At 38.6% G+C, this 21,443-nt stretch overlaps 2 protein-coding genes across 3 annotated transcripts in view; both read left to right on the forward strand.

Moving 5' to 3' along the window:
• b3glctb (beta 3-glucosyltransferase b) overlaps positions 1-6,830 on the forward strand; it is a 40,845-nt gene extending 34,015 nt beyond the window's left edge. The window contains exon 14 of one of the 2 annotated variants that reach the window (XM_058627565.1): positions 6,694-6,830. In XM_058627565.1, the coding sequence (XP_058483548.1) occupies positions 6,694-6,741 (48 nt within the window). In that variant the 3' untranslated portion in view covers positions 6,742-6,830. Of the gene's footprint in view, positions 1-838; positions 1,823-6,693 lie in introns of those variants that run through there. The other variant, XM_058627566.1, reaches the window with a different exon arrangement.
• A 124-nt stretch (positions 6,831-6,954) lies between these two features.
• Positions 6,955-21,443, forward strand: part of rxfp2a (relaxin family peptide receptor 2a) — a 40,443-nt gene continuing 25,954 nt past the window's right edge. Inside the window, exons 1-4 of the mRNA XM_058627563.1 lie at positions 6,955-7,951; positions 8,294-8,432; positions 15,169-15,315; positions 21,243-21,326. Coding sequence (XP_058483546.1) covers positions 8,348-8,432; positions 15,169-15,315; positions 21,243-21,326 — 316 coding nt within the window. The 5' untranslated portion in view covers positions 6,955-7,951; positions 8,294-8,347. The remainder of the gene's footprint in view (positions 7,952-8,293; positions 8,433-15,168; positions 15,316-21,242; positions 21,327-21,443) is intronic.

Raw genomic sequence — 21,443 nt, forward strand, 5'->3', positions numbered from 1 at the left:
AAGGCCACCGTAGACCTTTAGTTATCAGGTATTTGGACACATAGTTTTTGGCACAGTTGTGTGTGCCTAACCTGAACCCTAGCTGATACCAAGGTGCTCATGCTCTCTGTAACGCTTAAATTAAAGATTTCTTACATCGTACAGTGAAATTGGGGCAGAGCTTTCATTTCAGCAGACGAGCATACATACACACATTCACTCATGCATTTATTCTACACAATAGTATTAGAAATAGTAGAATCCAAAAAAAAAGATGCACACAAAATACTATGTATGAAAATAGTGCAACCAAGAGTAGAAAAGTAGTACAGTAGTTAAAAAAATATTAAATATAAAAGGAGAACAAATACTGTTTTAGTTCACAGTAGCAGCAGAGTATATTGCTATTTTGAAAATTCATCTGTCTGGTGATTTTCATCTGATCTCTGGAATCAAAAAGGCATTTTTGTCCAATAAAACAGGATAACAGGATGTTTGGTCTTTTTCTAACCATCTTCTGTCATGATGGATGTGCAGGAACATCCTTGTAGATCAGCAGTTTGAGAAATACTCAGACCAGACCATCAACCACCAGGCCACATTTTACGTACCTTAAATGATCTTTCTTCCTCATTTTGATGCTCGATTTGAACAGGTCACCTTAGACTATACTTAACATTAAACTACACACTGTCTCTTAATTCAATACGATTGAATTAATGAAAGAAGGCAATCTCTGCATCTGAGGGAACTTTAATTGTCTTCCACCGCGCGCAATTCTACAACACAGCGAACACAATAATTAGTTCTATGTATGTACAGTATGTGTTGTATCCTGTGAAACTGTGTCATTTCACAGCAGCAGAAACTGACTGGGTCTCTTCTGGTTGAGTAAATGAAAGCTGAGAACTGAGAGGAGCTGAGTGACCTCCAGAGTTCAGCAGCAGTGCTTCCATCTGAGACAACAAACACCCTCAGCATCTGATGTGTCTGTCTCTCTTTTAACAGTTTACCACGGTCAGAACTCGAAGAGCTGCATTTTCAGTTCAACTGCAAGTAGACAAGTGGTCAATTGCAAGTCAGTTATCTTCATTTTGTTTAGTTATTTCTGTCACAATGAGCTTTCTCCTGCTTTGTCTCATCTCCTGAGGTCAGATCAAGGTTATTAAAGTTAACAAAATCTAACAAAATAACAAAAACTAAACATTTTTGTTAACAAGAATAAGAAAACAAACGATAACTAAGTGAAACTGAATTGTGTGTTTATAAAACTAACTGAAATTGGAGCCTTATCATTTTGGGTTCATATGAAGTGTGTCTATTTTTTAAAAAGGTTGTATTTTCATTCATAATAAAATTTTTCAACTAGTTTTTGTTTACAGTGTGGGACATAAGTAAGGCAATGCAAGTTAAACATAACACTCATTATGTAGTTAATTGGGCTGAGTCGGCTTCTTTTGCTGGGTTTTTATGACACAATACTTCATTACTATGACCTTGCACCTACTGGAAAATACTCCATGTTACAAAAAAACCTCAAACTAACACTAAAACTAATAAAATACTAAGCATTTACACAAAATAAAAACGTAAACATTTACAAAAAAATAAAAACTAGCAAACTCGCTCTAAGTAACTCAGTAAACCTGTTTTAAAGGTCCAGTGTAGCATTTAGGTGGGTTTATTGGGCAGAAATTATATATACTGTATACTCATAAGTATGAATTTTAAACTGCAGGTGTGTAATCTGTCGAGTCATGGAACAAAACTTTTGACAAGGGTCCTGCTTGACAGAGGCCGCCATCTTTTATCTCTCTATTTCTACAGCAACCTGGACAAACTGGAGGGTTTTTCCACACCAGACCTTTATTATTATTATTATTATTATTATTATTATTAATAATAATAATAATAATAATAATAATAATAATAATAATAATAATAATAATAATGCATTTTATTTATAAGCGCCTTTCCAACACTCAAGGACACTTTACAAAGACAAACAATAATAAAAAACAGACAACGGACGACACAGCAAACGGATAATGGAGTGAAATTACAGAGAGTATAGGCTATTTTGAACAGGTGGGTTTAGAGTCTGGATTTGAAGAGAGGAAGAGAGTTGTGGATGTGAATTCCAGACATGGTGCTGAGGCAGGCAGAAGGCACGGTGAGGTGGATGGAAGAGGAGGAGGAGGTTGTGGGAGGTCATTTGGAAATTAACTGGGAGCCAGTGGAGTCGTTGTAGGATGGGGGTGATGCAGATGAATTCTGACCCAGTTGAAGTTAGTTTAGTTACCAGGTATTTTATTATCATACGGAACAATGCTCAAGTTGCTCATTCTCTCTATGATACGGCTACTTTGAGAGTCCCTCTGCTGCTATGAGAAAAGTTAAAAATTGAGGTGATGAAAAACCGTTGGTTCACTTTACCCGATTCATAGCATCTTTAATGAAGCAGAGGAGCAGAAAGTAATGTGAAATTGCATTCCCTTCACTCTAATCTCCACCAGTGGAAATAGCTTTTGGCAGCTTAAATGGCAGTGAAACCTTGGGGTAAAATGACAAAATATTAATTACTTCCTGACCGACATATAAAATCAGTGTGTGTGTATGTGAGAAAGAGAGACACCACCTTTAAAATCTGGGGTTAAATTCTCTACGATGTTTGGAAGAAGTGGACGTAGGAGAATTATTACTATTTGAATGAGGTTACACCAAAGAAGGTCACACCCAATATTGATAATGCACATTTATTTTTCACTTGCTCATTTTATCTATGAGCACATGATAGGGCCCACATTCACTCACGACCACTTCTTTAGAAGTGTGTTAACACACATAGCTCATCAGCCAATCACAATGTTTTTTAAATGTATTCATTTATTTATTTCCTATTTTCCCGAGGGCCAACTGAAGAGAACAAAGAACTTTTCTAGAATAAAGTCATAATATTACAAGAATAAAGTTGTGACATTACGAGAACAAAGTTGTAATATTACAAGAATAAACTTGTACTATTATGTGAATAAAGTTGTAATATTATTATGAGAATAAAGTTGTAATATTATTGCAAGAATAAAGTTGTGATATTACGAGAATAAACTTGTACTATTACGTGAATAACGTTGTAATATTATTATGAGAATAAGGTCGTAATATTGCTGATGTGCTGAGCTTTATTCTCCTAATATTATGATTTATTCTGGAAAGATTAAAGCAAAATGTCTTCAGTTTCGCCTTAAACCTCCGTTGTAAGTTTCGACTCGCATGAAATTCTTTTTAACCAGCAGTCCTTCAATTGTTAAAATAACATTTTCGATGAATTCATCTGTTCAGCGCTCCATTGCCATAGCGGTGATGACAGAAATTGATAATGAATTGAACTCATTTGCACGTCCGTTATCGGGACAAAAGAACTTGACCTGTCCAGATTTGAAGACGACTCATTTCCCATCGATGAGAAAAGAACGAGACAAAGGACGAAAGGCGGCCGTTCCGCTGAATCCCGATAATGAATAATGAATAAAAGATCAACCATCGTTTCAACCGATGTTTTCCGCTCATCACAGTTAACAAATGCTGATCAATGCAAATGTCCCTCGAAAACAAAATTAAATGCTTTTCCTCTTTCAGCCGCTGACAAACTCCTCATGAATAAACATCAGTCAACATGTTTATTCCTCTCATCTTTAACTACATGATTATACACCTTTGAGTGCAGTGAACCACCTCAGTCCACGTGTGTAGGTGTGTGTGTGTGTGTGTGTGTGTGTGTGTGCCGCCAAGTTTTATCCACTGCAGCTGGCAGGGGTTCGGTCCCTGCCTAAAGGTTACTTCTCTGTTTTCACTCTATGCTAATTTGCAAAGTGGCAGCCAAAGAGTTGTGTTGTTTCTCCTTTTTCTTTCTTTTCAGTGCTTCACAGACACTTCAGCGTTCATTCGTGCAGTTTTCTTTCAGGCTGCAGAAGGTCGACACATTATTTCCAACTGGATATAATGAAATGTTTGATAGTGAGCCGTGGGGGCAGCCACTATTTGAGATTAAGTTAAAGTAGCAGCAGTATTATGGTCTTATATTTAGATAAGATTCGCAATATTGCAACACGGAAATAAAAAACTCAAGCAGTTCAAGTTCAACTTAAAAATATACTTATTGCACTTATTGTAAGTCGCTTTGGATGAAAGCATCTGCCAAATGACATGTAATGTAATGTAATCTAATACTTAACCCTTTAGCACATAATCCTCAAAATGTCTGCTTATGTTAATCAAAAAAAGGACAAAAAATGTCTTGTACTGTAAGTAACTGTAAGTGTTTTTGCCCATTTTTCCAGCATAACTTCCAATATCTGGCAGTTACTGCATGTTAAAATAGTTATGCATCAGTTAAAAAGACTTAAAAATCCTGAAACTTTTATGCAGCCGTGCTCTGATGACTCCGCCCACGTTTAGGACTATATAGTAATGGAAAACCATATCAAACCGTGCAGAATCAAGCAGTGCCGAGGCAAGATGTGCAGGGACTGTGTAGTGGAAAAGCGCCAATAGAAAGTGCAAATCTCCACTTACAGAAGTTAGGAAGTAGGTCTGCTATAGCTTATATAAAAGCTTATGCTGCACCTCCTTAAATGAGATTGTAATTTAACCGAGTCCACAGAGGATGTTTTGTTTCTCACCACACGTTCAGAATATGTCGTTATACATTTATTCTCCCTCCTGTCCTGCAGTAACCACTCTCTGCCCATCTGCTCATCACTTCTGTGTCTCTCTCATTAGCTCCATTTCATTTTCATTTAAACAGACTCTACTCCAGCTGCAGCTTTCAGCCCTCGCATGCTCTCTCTCTCGTGTTTCGAGCTCCCGCTCGCTGTCGTTGACTTGTTACCGACCACAGCTTAATAAAAAACATACAGTTCAACACGTGCCGTATAACTATTCCAGTCAGGAGGGATTGGTGCATGGGTGTACGAAAAACAAAATGTACCCAATCCCTTCACACCCACAAGAGGCTGCTTTTGAGGTGTCGGTGAGATTTAACACATCATGAACGTGGCAGAAATGGTCTTTAAAATGCCGCAAATGTTTCTGTTTATATCCAGTTGGTAAGGTCTGTTGTTGTGGCTCAAACTTTATCTCCAAATTAAATTGTACTGGGCACAGTGAAGTTAAAATGAATCATCTGGAAAACTTGCTTTTCCCTACAAAAACGCTTTCACAGTTCGGTGATAAATGTGGACGTGCACTGTGTGATGCGTCGGTGTGAACTTTGCTTTGTCTCCACTGTTATGTGACCTTTGTTTAAATCCATCTGCGTTTCTGAGAATAAGAACCCGATTTACGGTATGGTTCTGTTTTGTCTTTAACCCTTAGTATAGAAGAACACAGAGCATTTCGACTGCTTTTTTGTGTCTTATATCCTTTTTTTTCAGCACAACCTATAGGCAATTTGTTTTTTCACCAACTATATAAATACACCTGAGCAAAAAAAGTACAACATTTTTTTAAAATCAGACTGAATTTGTGAAATTTGGAAATACGTCACAGTTCAAAGTTGACTTGGCTTGTTTTTTATGAACAGAAAGTAAAGAAGAACGATCAAATTTTTTGACTTCTGCACAATTACTGCTACTTTATATCACTACTCAAAATGCGATGAAATGATTGAAATTATCATGGGTGCTCAAGCACTAAGGATTCATATGTTGAATTAATGGGAACATCTGAATAAATATGACTCTTTATTAAGTGTAATGTGTTTTTAACGTCTCCCATTTACTCTCATAATTGAAGTGCAGGCGGGAAATCCATCCCACAATTGGCCGGCGACATCATACCACCAAGATGTGGGAGCAAACCCAACATTATCGACTAACTGTCAATTATTACACACTCTCTTATTTCATGTACTGTATTTATTGAGTGGTTTAGTGAAACAGGGAGAGCGGACTTTGATAAACATTGTGTCAGGAAACATGATTCAGACACAATGTTCACATTCATTATTAAGACTGGATCCCACATGCAATTCACCGCAGGTTCTCCAGGAAGCAGATCGTTTTAGTCTTTTTATTACTAAAATGCATCCTAACAGAACCATTTTATTGTTTTAAGCTAAACAAATCAACATTATGAGGAACTAAAATGGCCTCAAAGGTGTTTTGACCTTTGCACATGTATGTAGGTTATGCATGTTCATCTTTGATTACATGACTTCCCACGGTGTAAACCCAACAGGGAGTCTGTGACATTTTTAATTTCTTTGCCCTTTTTACGGTGATTGCACTTACACAATCGCCTCCTGTGACCCTCATGTGGAGGATGGATAAAGCGTTGGAAACTGTGTGAGAAAGTTACTCCGGGTCTTAAGACTTCTTGTTTCCTTCCTTTCTGTGATTGTCAAGTTCTTGCCATGAAGGTGGAAGACATTGTTGATATTCAAGTGCACACACACCACAGATCTTCACAGATGTAACCTCAGTTCTAATCGAGACTGAATTCCTTGCTTTTATTAGTGTCTTTGTTATCCGTGCTGGTTCGTACATTATTATTGCTCTACAAAAACAAAGTAACAGCATGTGATTTTAAACCATAAGCCATTTTAATTATCGTTTCCCCTTTATCTAAATGAGGTCAATCTTTTCATTACATTAAACATAATTGATTAAAAAATAGAATAATAATTTCCTTCTTTCAACAATCCTTTATTAGATTTGCTCCACTGCCAAACATCTCATCCTGAGGGAGAAAAGCCTTTGAAGAGCGATGGACGACATGATTTGAGACCCAGAGATGAAAAGACTCAGGCTATTTTTGTTCCAATTCAATAAAATGTTTTAATCTTGGTCTATTTTTTTCCACATGTGACTGAAGATGGAGACATTAATGACTCTCTTACAAAGTTGTGACCTTGAGATCTAATGCACTGTACCATTGAATGCTCTGTAAAACAAACATGTTACGGTGTTGTTTCTATGCATGTTAAAGGAGCAGATTAGGGGTTTTTTTTAAGCATGGTTGTAGATATTAATTAATACGCCAACTTCACTTCTTTAAACCTACCTTTGAGCTGGACTCTCACTCTCATACAAACAGACATTATTGATGTTTTAAATATACAGTATCCTACTTAACTCTTAGGGCCGGGTCTAATTTTAGTCACACTCATACTGCTAAGCACAAAAAAATTGCTTTTTAAAAGCAAAGTATAAAAAAAACCCGTTATACATTATTATATTCTACTTTCATGGAGCAATTATTGATATCAAATTAAATTTGAATTTGAAAAATTGAATTAATTGAATTTGAAAAATGTAATTAATTGAACCCTTTAAATGCCAGGTTGTTGACGCCACTATGGTTTGTAGATGAAACAAAATTCAATATACTACATGAAAAGAAGGAATAAATAGATTGTGTTGAATGATTAGCAGCAACTCTTGTGACAGTGCCATCTGCCAAATAGGACGGCCATTATGATCGGATCGGATCTGGTGGAGAGTATAAAGAATGATCAGGCAAAAGCGCAGATTGACACCCAGATATAATAAAATGCGAAATGCATGTATTATGCTTTAAAGGAATGGGAAAAAAATTGCATTTTAAATGGCACATTTTTGGCACTTAACTGTGTGAGTGTAACACTTATTTATACACAGTGGATACGATCAAATAAAAATACACAATATTGCCAAAAGTCATGCCATATGCATGAACACAGCCAAAATGATTCAAAAAAACGAAGAATGGGAAGCGTTTGAAATGTGCGTAAAATGCGCGTAAAATGCGCACAACCGTCCCTAAGGCTTAATAAGGAAACGGACTATTTCTGTATTTTGATTTTAACATCTACTCTTCTTATATCGTGCCCTTTCAGACATTACGAACAAACAGGGCACTTTCTTATTTGCTGGTGTCGCCTTCATGCGCTGAGCTGAGATGAACCGCGCAGTCCTGCAGTCCTGCACGGGTGGGTAGACTGTGTCAGTGTGTGTGTGCGTGCGTGTGTGTGCGGGCTTCTTCTGTCACACTTTGTCTGGCGCAACAGGACCGAGCCTCTCTGCAGACATGCCGCAGAAATCATGTGCGAAAAGACTAAAGCGCGGATGAAAGTAAAGAGCGGAGGCGAGGACGCTCAGTGTGTGTGATTGGTGGACTGCTGTGTTTGTGCGCGCGCGCGTGTGAGAGAGAGAGAGAGAGGGAGAGTGGCTCGGTCTTGACTCACCGGCTCGGTGAACAAAGCCGCTGCTGCTTCAGCTCGAGCAGCCGCTGCCTGTGGACTGTTTTGTCTGGTTGTGTTTTTTTTTTAAAGAACGGAAACTCTCATCATTCTGGATCTGTTGGAGGCTGAAAACACGGGAGCGACATGAGAGCGCGCGAACTTCTGATCCTCAGAATGGACCTAACTGTCATCATGTTGCTCATCCACCTGACCCACAGCGAGACTCAAGGTAAAGTCACGGGCGAGAAAAGCCAACAACTCAGTGCTATAATATGTTACCAATATTTAATATAATGCATTTATGTTTCTATCTCAACGTCATGGTCACGATGTTGGGATAGATTCCCAAATTGGGAAATTTTGCTTTTATGTAAAAGTGAGGCAGAATTTTTTTTTAAGACATCTAATAGACATGTGGACAGGAAGCTATTGTGTCAACAGTCCCACGAACTTGGACTAGGACAGAGGTCAATTATTCAGCAGCTGCAGAGGAATAAAATAGACCCTCCGGAGTTTAAATGTGTGTTGAATTTAAGTTGGGCTTTCATTTTATTGAGCTGATTCAACTCTGGGTCTAAACTAAGGTGCAGAACTTATTCAGACATTTATTTGAAACAGTTTGTTGTAAATATTGCATTTTTTTTTAATGAAGGGAAGGAACAGATGCTGTCTCACTCCCAGCAACTGTTGTTTAATTTACAGCTAATTCACGCACACACACACACACACACCTTGTCAAAGGACTCTTTGAGGAATTCCTGTGAAATGAGCTGTGATTGGTGGCACTTGTTTTGGTGCTGCCTGCAGGAGAAGCTTCATCAGTGTGACAGAAGGCCCTGTCTTGTTATTTTTAATGAATTTTCTGAAGGGGATGAAAAAAATATTGAGAAAAATGAGCACTCACAGAGTGAAAACATGAATATTTGGGCCAATACGCTGTATCTACATCAGACAAAGTGCCTTCAAACGTCTTCGTTCAATATAGGCAGCATTTTAATACTATTGTGGTTGGTTAATATGTAAAACATTGCATAGTCTATAATAACCTGTGAGCTAAAGATGTTAAACAAATGTATTGAAGTAGAGTTTATGTTTTGGGGGATTGGGTGCCAATTCCTTTCCTCAGGGTCAGACATGATTTAATGCTGAACGAACATGATTTAGCTCCTCACAACAAGTCCACTCTTCTCTGCTCTGTCAAGGTGACAGAGTGAAAACCTGGGAGGAATGTTTTTTGGAACTTTAATCCAGTTAATCAACGTCAGTCACGGTGCAAAACCAGTCACAAAGACTGAGACCTTTTTCTGTTAATGAGTGAGTGAGGGGACGCCGCCAGAAAATTATTATCTCAACCTCTTTTTCTCCCCAAATATTTCAAAAAACACATCTGGAATGTTTAATTCCCACCAGATTATGACTGTTTGCACATGTCCATGTGTGCAATCAAGGGGCTGACACCGGGACATTGAAACAAAGGACAGGATTTAAATGTTGAATGGTAAATAGTCTGTATTTATTAGGGCTGTCAAATTTAACGCGTTAAAGAGCTTAAAGCGATACATGGAGAGAGGATATGCTGGCAGCTGTCCGACGACTTCCATTTGGAGCTCTCTCTCTCTGTCTCTATCACTTTATCACGTGAATTTATGTGAATGTCTGAGTTTGTAAGGATGCTCTCCGGTGGATTTTGATGTTAACACGTCCATGTATCATCCATGTTGAGCCCTTATTTTAAGATGACCCGGTTGGGACTCGATAGACCTGAGTCTCTTTGAAACCACACACTTCCATATGTAGTTCTGTGTTTAAAAAGAAAGATATGATTCGACAGCGGCGTCTGAAATGCATACTGTTTGATTACTCAGTAATCTAGATTAGCAAATTTCAAAATGAGAGATGAATTAGTTGATTTTTTTCTTTTCTGTTGACAGTCCCTAGTATTTATAACACTTTTTAGTCTGCATTTATATGAATGTAAACACTGCAGTTTCAGCCGTCAGCAGAGACATGGGTGTAAAGTAGTATTTTCAGTGCAGCATGTATTATTATTTGCCTTGTCGTGTAATGACAGACATTAGTGCTGATGCAAAGACCGTCATCTGCTTCCAAATCCACAAATTACATACTCTTTATCTAATAGAGTCATTTTAAGCTAATACTTGGATACTACATTTGGATTAGGATTTAAACGATGGACGCCTGAAAAAGAGCATAGATAAACTGAGAGAAGAATGTCCTCCTCTAACAAAAGACAGAGACTCACCCTTTGGAAAACTCTGGTGTGGCATTGTCGCTGTGTGCAGGGCGTAGCCGGAAAGAGCAGCCGAATATTTGATCAACATTTCTGAATTGAATTTATTTATCCACACCTCGATGAGCAAGACGCCTAAAGTACTGCTGTTTATTTAAACCAGCTCAACCAGCTTTATCCAGGACTCTGCTGCCAAGAGAGTAGATGGAGTGCACACATCCTTGTTAGCTTTCTCTCGATCCATCGTCCGCTAATGACTTTTAAAGAACTTTATGTTTTAAATTTGACTTGCACGGAATACGCTGACGAATGGACGGATCGATTCATTGGCACAATGATTCTTTTGATTCATTGCGCTCAAAAAAACTGTGAGAGGTCAAACACGGAATTGCAAGAGATGATTATTGGCGAGAGGCATTTAAACAGAATATTAAGAGCCAGGTTACTTTACAGGTAGCAACGTAACCCCGCCCTCTGCCTCCCGGGATAACTAACCTTGGCACGACACTCATTCCCAACCTAAAATAAAACCCAATCACACTCTCTCTGTCCATCCCCGAAGCTTCAGCCCTCCTCGCTCGCTTTACTTGTGCAGCTCTCCAGGTAATTTATGTGAATGTTATTCATATTATTCATTGTATGCGCACATTAGACCTATTTTGAGGGAACAAATTTGTATTTCATGGCAAAATCAGAGTTTTTGTCTGGGGCTCCATAAATTGTTGCTCATAGCTGCTTGAAAGTTTGTGAAATCTAGTTTAGGTAGTTTAGATTATTCTGCTGTTTAAACATCGCTTTCTTATTTCATCATCACCACCGTTTCATATATGAAACACCCGGTTTATGTCAATTCCATGTACTTGTTTTAAGGGAACTGTACAAGAGTACGTGCAAAAGCAAGTGAACCACAGCTGCATTTGGTAATGTAAAGTAGGTAAAAGGTGGAACACACATGTGGGTGCTCAAGTAATCGCTGAAGTCGACCAATCAGATTAGACATCTGATTAAAAGAGAGAGGAAACCAAACCAAACCTCTGTTGTAAAGGGTAAAGCACACAGATCAACAACGCCGGGAGGAAAGGAGACATCCGAGGACACTGGGAAGAAGGTGGTGACAGCCCATCAGTCGGGGGGGAAGCTGCAAGGAGACAATCCGGAGTCGCAGCCATCCAGCCATCAAAAGTTTCACCAAGAAGCACCAGAAAAATAATAAATCCACACTCTCCATTAAAGCCCTCTTTGGCAGCATCTGGGATAAATGTACGTGCATCTACACTCAGGTGAAAAATGACTAGACATGGCTTTCTGAGGTCTTTCTCTGGAAGTCCATTCTCTGGCGCCATGTTTGAAGAAACGCTAACACTGCATATCAAGTAAAGAAGCTCCTCCCAACAGTGAGGTATGGTGGTGGAAATGTGCAGGTCTGGGCTTGTTTTTTGGCCCGTCTTTCGACTCCACATTACCCAGGGAACCATGAATTCACAGGCCTATTAACGAATTCTTGACCAGCAATCTGTGGCCATCAGTCGGGGAGCTGAAGTTCAGACAGAAATGGATGACACAACAAGACAATGACTCAAAGCATTCCAGCAAAACTACCAAGGAATGGCTTAAGAGAAAGAAGCGTCGCACTCTGGATTAGGCCGGCCAAAAACTGGACCTCATATCTTCAGAGGAAGCAGATGTGAGACGCTGGTCTGTGGTTACAGAAGACGTTTGCTGGAAGTAATGGCTGCAAAATGAGGTAAAGAAATGACTTTTGTTGAATTAATAATGAACATTTTTCTGTGTGTCTCTGATTTGGAAGTTCTGCTTTACAAATTGAGATTTGCATGTTCATTTCATCTGGTTATTTTAAGACAACAGTGACAAATGACAGAGTTCACAAACTTTCAAGCAGCGTTATAGTTTAATCATCGTTCTGTTCTTGACTGTTCTGTGTTCTATGCCGATTTATAAAAAAAAAAAAAAGAGTATAAATTCTCATACTGTCATTACATTGCCAAAAAAAAACTTTTATTCATTTGCAATGGGACAGCTTTAACAAAGCAAGCTATGGTCAAAAGTAATACACCACATCCATGTACTCTTGGACAAGCGTGGTTCCAGCAGCGTAACATCCGCACTTATGAAGAGTTTTGGATACCAAATTGTTTATTGAGTCCTGAATTCGTTAGAGCGATGGGCAACGATCTGGAGTTGGAAAAAGTAGTGCTCACTTCGGACTTAAGTGTGTCCAGAAATGTGGGCGCCTGTGGAGAAGTCTCTCATGTTACTCACTGGAAAAAGGAGAAAAAACAACATTTATAGAGGGAAAAAATTAGGTGTTTAGCTCATTTTTTTTATGTCATGCCATGAAATAAGAGCAATATTGAAAATGCGTCACAATATGATTTTAGATCATGTTTTTTTTCATGGTGTAGGCATATTGTACAGAGGTGGAGGTAACGGAGGCGGACGTGATGTCAGTTTGCATTTCGTCTTGGCTTCAGCCTGTGTGCGAGTGTGCGTGTACAAGCTCTTTAGGACCTTTTTTTGGCATAAACACTGACCTTGCCAGGACCAGAGACCATGAAATCCAATTAAGCAGAACCTACTTTCTGAGAAAATGTGTATCAGCTATTTAGGACCAGGAAGAGTCGGACTGATTCAAACAGCCTGTTCCGTCGTCGCCGCACGCTCTCGGTCTTTGTCGTAATTAATCAGTTTCTTTGCTCGGTAAGAACGAGACAAAATGAACCTAAAAGTTTTGCTACAGCGCTTGAGAAAACCCATTGATTTATTTTCAGCAGGCTGCAGAAAGGGGGAGCCTCGCAGCCCGTGCCTGCATCATCCACAGGAACGGCAGTGGATGTGGGAGGAGGTTAAACCTGTGCATGTGATTAAAAAAAAACACCTACACTAAAAAGAACATATTAGTAGGTGCACTTTTATCATTTACACAGGTGGCAAAAGAGAGAGAGTTGAAAGCTGTTTTTGTCTTCTCTGTCTCTTTGGACAGTTCAGTCTATTATTGTAGAAAATGCAGTTTTGAGTTCAGTCGACGTGTGTTTGTGTCAGTCTCTCTTTCTTACCCTACCTCACGAGCTCCGTCCTTATCAGTGCCGTGTGCTTTGTCAGCATGATGAACACCTGCTGACACTGTTCATAATACTGCACATGTAGTCCCACTCGTTTGTTCTCTGTCAAATTCAGTTTGGGAATTAAACTTTTTTTATGGCCTCGGCTCTATGATGCTGTGCTGTCGGTAAATTCCAGTTCAGTTCAGTCAACCTGAACATCAGCATCTCAGTGCAGAAGCACCGTCTCATCATTCAAACATTCACTGGCCTCTCTCCGTGCCTCGACAGTAAATGATATTTTCTGGTATATCATTTACTTTCTGCACAGGTGAACCAAACAAGATGACAGGACGACTCCCATGATCCACTTGGTCTTTTGTTATCTTTTGTTAAATGTTGCTCGCTGCAGTTGATCATTTTGTACATTTGTGTGCGTTCACTCCAAATTCCAAAAGTCTTTTTTACTGTAGTTCTGAATAGTCCAGTTGGTATTTCCGGATTTGCTTTGGCCATGGGGTGCATTTGCTCTCACATTCTGGAGACACATAAAAAGAAACATTATCATCATAATCACATAATTGGAGAACATTTTTATCATAATCCGTAAAATAATTCAAATAAAAATATAAAAAAAATGACTCAAAGAACTAAAAGTGCCTGCTTTTTCTTTTGGATAAGTTTGTGTTTGATGGTGTCATCAATGCTTCATGTGTGTCTCTGCAGAGTTGTGGTCTGTGGCAGCGGACTCGTGCTTTTCCACGTGTTTTATGTGCAATCTTATCAAAACAAAAGGACTGCGAAATAAATGTACTTTTACACGCGTCAACTGTGGGACAATTTAAAAAGTTCCCAAGATACTCAGACGTGCAGAGATACATATTTCCAGTCACTTTAATGATGGTTTACAGTACACCTTTTTTAAATTGTAATTCTATGTCCTTTTGTGTTCACTTTACCTCCTTTTCTGGTGAGAAAGAAGGTCTTTGTGTGGTGGTTTAAGCTGATTTTATTGCTGCCTTTGTGTCTTTTTTGTTCCTTTGTCTTTCTTTGGACCATTTTGAATATATTTGTAATCGTTTTAAAATGTCGCCTCATGCTCATGATCAAAATGTTGGATAACTGGTTGCACAAAGTAAAGTCAAATAAAAGGTGAAGTAGAATGAATCCACTAACAGGTTTTCATGAGGAAGAAAAGGTTATTTTTCTCTGAAAATAGAGAAGCTAAAACATCCTCACTGATGTTCTTGTGTTATTTTTTAACCTCCATCTACTGTGTTGATCTTTTTACCTTTTAACTTTTTAATTTGTCTGTTTCAATTTATCTTAACCTTGTGTGTATTTGATTTATTGAGTGTTAGAGAGGCACCTACAAATGCAATGTATTATTATTATTATTATTATTATTAATAATAATAATAATAATAATAATAATAATAATAATATTAATGAAATTGTCAGTGAAATATATTGACAGTTAAATGCCCAATTACAACCACTTGTTTTATTATATCACCAAGATTTCAAGCAGACAATTTGACTTATATTATACTTTTTTGACCAAAAATCACACTTTCTTTCTCAAAATTAGAAGAGAAGTAGATTTATTATTATAATCTCACTCTTTTTTTTTGTTCCCTCCATGTCTTCTCCAGCACTGGTGGCCAGCAGCAGATCAGAAGTAGAGGCCAGGTGCCCGTTGGGGCAGTTCCCATGTGGGAACTTGAGTGAGTGTCTCCCCCAGGCTCTGCAGTGCAATGGACACAAAGACTGTCCTAATGGAGCAGATGAGCGGCGCTGTGGTAAGTGTCTGTATGTGTGTGTGTGTTTATTTATAAACTTCCAACAGTTTCTGAAAGCTGAGAAGATTGCACATCGTAGCCAACATGTGGTTATTACGGTAATTTCACTTGCACTCTTTCAGGAAGCCTAAAAATCAGCGTCTTTGTCGCCAGAGAGGAGAGAGATGCAACACCTGTACATAGTTTCCATTTTTGGCCTGTTTTTGCACACTGAGAGACAAATATTATTGTAAATATGTACTATACTGTTCAAATTACAATTTAAACACAATCTGTTGTTTGCGTACAACTGCAGTGTTTTTCCTCATTTTAAATAGTTAAAACTGTATTTTAACATGTAGTAAATTGTAAATAACTGCCAGATAGTGGAAGTTATTCTGGGAAAAAATGGGAAAAAGGCGCTTAGTTACAGGACATTCTCTGGTCCTTTGATGGTTAAATTAAGCAAAAGAAATTCCTGTTGAGGGTCAAGTGTTTAAGGGTTATTTAATCTGATCTTATGCCTCAAACATGGAGGCATCAGACAGCGTGTCAGTGTCTGAGAAGAAGTGACCACAAAAAAAGTAATAGATCGATTTAAGCTTTAAAATAGTCACTTGTCCTGTTACAGTTTTACTTAAAGCATAATTGACCCTCAGTGCTCACATGGCACTGACTCCTTATATATGACTTGTACTTTTTGCTCAGCTGTGTTTATGAAAATTAATTATTTATTTACGTTTCAACACAGTAATGGAAAAAAAACAGCCTAAACGCTCTGTTTTCTGAAGGTTAACAAGCTTTACACAAAAGAAAAACAACAGAAATGTCGCCTGGCAGTCGATATTATAATGACAATTAGGCAAAAAAAAAGTAAAGAATCATCTTCATTAGTAGTGATCATCTTAACTGAGGTCATAAAGTTTTTTCCATATTAGACCAGAAGAAGAGAAGAGAGAGGACTGTGTTTCACTTTTATATTAATTACATAATGTGCTTGTTTATAGCGAGAAACTGGGCAGACGCTCAAAAATATAAAAGCACAGACTTCCTAAGTCATTTGGCATGAAGGCGTAATTGCTGCTATACTGGGGCCAGTAAAGCGTTGGCTATTGTTTGGAGTTTAACCTTCGTCAAAGACAAAAGCCATGAAGTGAATCTCACTCACAGCTCACTATTTTTTCCCTGAAAGTTTTCTTCAGTCGCTCTGCACTTTGTTCCTATTTTTCTCAGTTTAATTCCTCATTTGTACATCTCTTTATTTGTAACTTGTCTTGTTTTAATTCTTGTTTTTTTTCATCTATGGTAATTGTTTGCCCTGACGTGTTTCACCTGTGTTTAATAATCCCTGCCTCCCACATGTCTTTCGTCTCGGTGCTCCTCACTCTCTCTCTCTCTCTCTCGTGTTTGGTCTGTAAAATGTCGATGAGTGTTTTTCAAACCTGTCAAAATAGTCGACAATTCATTTAGTAATCGATTAGTAATCGATTAATTGAGTAATTGTTCGACTGGATGTCCAGGTGAACTTAACCTTTGGATTAGATTCCATTTAATCATCCTCCGTCTTAAAAAACGGAATGAAATACACGTGTTTTGTGGTGAACAAGCCTCGAGTGGCCATGAACACGCATGTGGTCATCAGTGAACCTGATGCAGTCTCATTCCAGGCGTAAACAAATCCAAAAAACACGAGAATCGGAACAGCCACTATAATAACAAACAATTCAAAGTCCTGTCAGTTAAACGTGTAATTAACGGCGTCAACGCAAACCAATTTTAACGGTTTAAATTTTTTTATCACGAGATTAAAGTTCTTTTTGGCCTAGCAAACTTTTTTTTCCTGTTTTTTTCACATGCATGTAGACACAGGGCGATACTGAGAGAAAAGATTGACCTTTGTATACGTATGTTTTTAAAGAAAGGGCGTCCGTCTGCAGATTTAGTCGAGTGAGAGGAAAAAGGGAAAGGTTTCAGATTTTCCCTCAGCTCAATATTGTGTAGTCGATCCGAAATGTCAAGTCAACCTAAAGCAAACGACAAGGCAAATCATTATATGTCGGCTTCAATCACTTTGAAGAGTCAACGATTTTTTTTGTTTTTTTTCACGATGAAAGATGTCATTAAATGACTGAAGCCTCCATGTTTGGCAAGTTAAAGCAGGCACAGCAACATTTTTTCAGAGGAAATGCAGCGGAGCGCGGCCTCGCTCACTCTCCTGAAACTTTTTAGGATCTTCGGAAAAACTCACCTCACTTTTCTGCAGTTGTCAAAGTAAATTAGGAGGAAACTGGGCACGAAAACAGATAAACACTGACTGCTTCATTAGCTGCAGAAATGTGCAAACGTTGAATATCGATACCTTGTCTCCTCAAATCTATTTTCCCACTTAACTAGAACCGCATTCCCAATTAGCTGTTGTTTTGTTTGGAAGCCGTTTTCTGGAACAAATAATTGAATTCAGGCTACTTGTGTAACTACTGTGTGTCTACAGATCAGTGTTGTGGCATAAATGATAGCGCATCAGGTGTCTTTAAACACATCGTATTTCTGCTGCTCATAACGAGACTCAATCCTTTTCATACATCCACTGCTTTCAAACGGTATCGTTAATGACGATGTCGTAGTCGGCGTTCGGCAGATAAAGTATTGCAGTTTCTCCAAAAAAATAATTCCCGCAGCGTCCAGATCACGAAAGAAAAAGGGGCACAAATTGGTTTCAGTCTGGCTGCACTCGCGGCTTCATGCCGGTTACCAGAAATCCATCATCAATCCATCTGTGCTGTATTACTTCTCCTCTTCGCCCTCGCTCTTCGTCGTCCTCCTCATCATCAGGCAGCCTGCCCTCAGCGCCGTGTCCACCGCTGTGCTGTGCTGTACAGCAGTGCCATAATAAGAGGGAAAAAACCTCACCTAACCGTGAGCACCAGCACATTTATTTTAATCTCTTCTTTCATCCATGTTCTTGTAGCTGGAGGCTGAATTTACAGGAATGTAGTTATCATAACTTGTGTTTGTTTGTTTATCATAGCATCTGTACTGACAAAAGGAAAGGGGTCATCATTCGTTCACTTGCTCGACACGAGTCTGTCAGAGAGCAATTCCAGACTCGCAGGCAGAGTTTATCATAGTTTATCCGGCTCTGCAGCTGACAGCTGAAATGTGATGCACACAGTGCAAAACAGAGGCCGGGTTCTCTCTTCTTCTCGATCTGATTTCGTTTACCGATCAGATTTGACAGTTGACATTAACGTTTTTGCTTCTAAGCGCGATTGTCCTCTTGGATGACGACACGTGACAGAACAACAACAGAAAAGAAGATTAGACGGTACGTTTATTATTCCCCCCACACGGGAGATTCAGGGACAGTAGTTAACGCAGCAAATGGACGACACTCCCCTCCATTTGTTGTTTAATGTTTCACTCAAGTGGCACCAATCTGATCTGAATTAACCCCAGTATTTTGGCTGCTTTTTTCCATTAATATTGAATTTGTAAAAATTTGGAAATACATGAAAGTTATAAAAGTTTACTTGGCTCGTTTTTATGGACAAAAATCAAATTTTTCTCATTTTTGTGACTTCTGCTCAATTATCGCTACTTTATATCACTGTTGTGAAAATGCGATATAAAACGAATCCTAACTTTGACTCAATGAAACATAAGAGGACAAAAAAACCTATGTGTGACCTATAAGCACACGCCCACAGGATGTCCATATAAGGAGTTGTGTATTATTCCCATGTGTCCACACAGCCCTGTAAATAAAACCAGAGCTGAGTCACATGAACTGAAAAAACAAACTGATAATCTGAACACAGTCGGATGGATTAGTGCTGGTGATTATTACACCTGTGTTTAAAGTCTTTCATTTCCTTTGTGTTTATGAGCCGCTGCACAGTGAATACACAGATTCAGCCGTAGGCGATGTGTAACGATCAGACTGCAGGGAATTTCAGGCTGAGGTTTGCGGTCGGAGCTGTCATCGTCATTGTGAGATCCACAGTAATATTTAAAGGTCGGTGCATGGCTGCTATCGATCAATAATTCCATTAAAACCTTATATAGATTAAAAGATCTGGACGGTGAAGTGAGACGTTTATAGAGCAGCACGAGGTGCTACTTTTGGCTCTTTGTAATGAATGAATGAAGCAGCTGTGCCATCAAAGCTATTTCATTTTTTTTTAATGGGGAACCAACTTTTTAAAGATGAAGAACGATTGCATAATTGAAACTGTGACAACAGGAAATCATCTGCATAATATAACTAAACCTGGATACATATTTGATAAATGAATCACAACTTCATTTTATACATTATTTTTTTAATATATCTTTAGTAAAAGGCTGGAAAGATGCAGCAAATATACAGACCCCTGTAATCCGACTGTGGGTCCCAACCAAAAGTTTTAGATTTTTCATTAGTTTTAGTTTTAAGAGCAGGTTTGTTAGTTTTTTTTATTTTATCAGGAGCTCAATCTGAGGAAAAATTGAAAAAAAACAATAAAAGATTGAATGTTTGATTCACTTAGATGAACCATCTAAATTCAATTAACTACATAACAAACATTTAACTTGCATAGTAATCTGTGTATCATTTGTTCTTTTCATGTTCAATTGAGATTCCAAAATCGGAAAATGAAAAAACGGTTTGTTATTTCCATATTCTTTTATGAATCTGATACCAAAAAACAAATAACTGGTCATTTTTTATACTTTCGATTTATTGCTCAGATCAAAAATAGGAAATGAAATAACGGGCCACGGAAAGATTATAATAACCTTGGCTACAACCAAGGTTATTATTACATGGGGATTGAAAAGCCATCAGGGCTTGGATTGGTTGCAAAACATTTTCCTTTTGAATGGAAGTTTGTGGGAAAATTTAACCAATACTTAAAATAGTTTAATAAAGGTCTCAGTTGTTAGATTCAGGTCTTCTTCAGTAGCAAATGGTTCAGTTTTCAAAATTTTTCGGGAGGTGTAGACGATGTGATTGACAGCTGGTGTCATCCAATAAATCTCTGGTTGCAGGCGATGTCTGTGAACCTTCATATATATACTTTTATTTTGAAATTGTGGACTGGGCCATTAATATTTATTTTCATATCTACAGTATATGTGTATTGGCTGTTTTTTATGCTCTGTAAACGGGGCAAAACAAGCAGTAACCATACAATTGTTTGTGATGAACAGGGTGACGCAAACACATATTAGACTAACTACATCAAGCTCAGGTTGAGTTTGAACAGGAAGCCCTGCAGTGCGAGGCAGCTGCGAATGGTAGCTGACAGAAAGCTGCATTCACAACAGAATCAAGTCATTTCAGAGTTTGAACTGCTGGCAATCTTTTTCACAGTCACTGTATAGCTGCTCCATTGTTGTTCCCAAATGCAGTGACTACAACAACGTGATCTGCCTCTCAGTGCTCTGCCCTGCGCTGTGCTGCAGTGCAGCATCTTTCACTTCTAATCAAAAGTTTAAATACTCAGGGTCACAGTCCAGGTTCCAGAGCTGTGATGATTAAACAAAACTCACTCCCTCTCTGTGATGGTGGTGATCATTTACTCAGCCAGTGCTAATTATAGCGATGAATTTAACTGGCTGCTGCTAATTATAGCACTCATGATAATTGACCTAATCCTGGTTTCTTTCTCTGTGGGTTTCCTCATGTGTACGTGGGTTTTCTCTGGGTACAAACGGTCGAAATACATGCAGAGGTTAATTGGACACTCCAATTTGAGAGCGAGTGGTTGTTCGTCTCTATATTTTGGCTCTGGTGTTCACCCTATGTCGGCTGGGATCGGCTCCAGCGGCCGTGCGACCCTCGTGTGGAGAATGAAGCGGTCGACGTTGAATGCATTAATCTTGCTCTGCTTGCAGTGTTCACTTTCCCACTTGTATTTCTCTGTGCTGCACACATAACAGCTGCTCCTTGTCCGTCTCTGCAGGGGACAACGTCGGATGGGCGGACCTGTTTGGACAAACACTACAGAATGCCGATCCTGTGGACCAGGACTTTCAGAAAGAGTGCTGTAAGTGTCGTCAATAAATATCTAAAATGTGTGTTTACTTTTACTAATGCATATTATTATATTATACTATACTTGGACTGTGTTTTGTGCTCTACTGTTTCTTACCATACATGTTCT

This window comes from Solea solea, chromosome 4 (genome assembly GCF_958295425.1).
Source record: "Solea solea chromosome 4, fSolSol10.1, whole genome shotgun sequence".
Taxonomy (NCBI): domain Eukaryota; kingdom Metazoa; phylum Chordata; class Actinopteri; order Pleuronectiformes; family Soleidae; genus Solea; species Solea solea.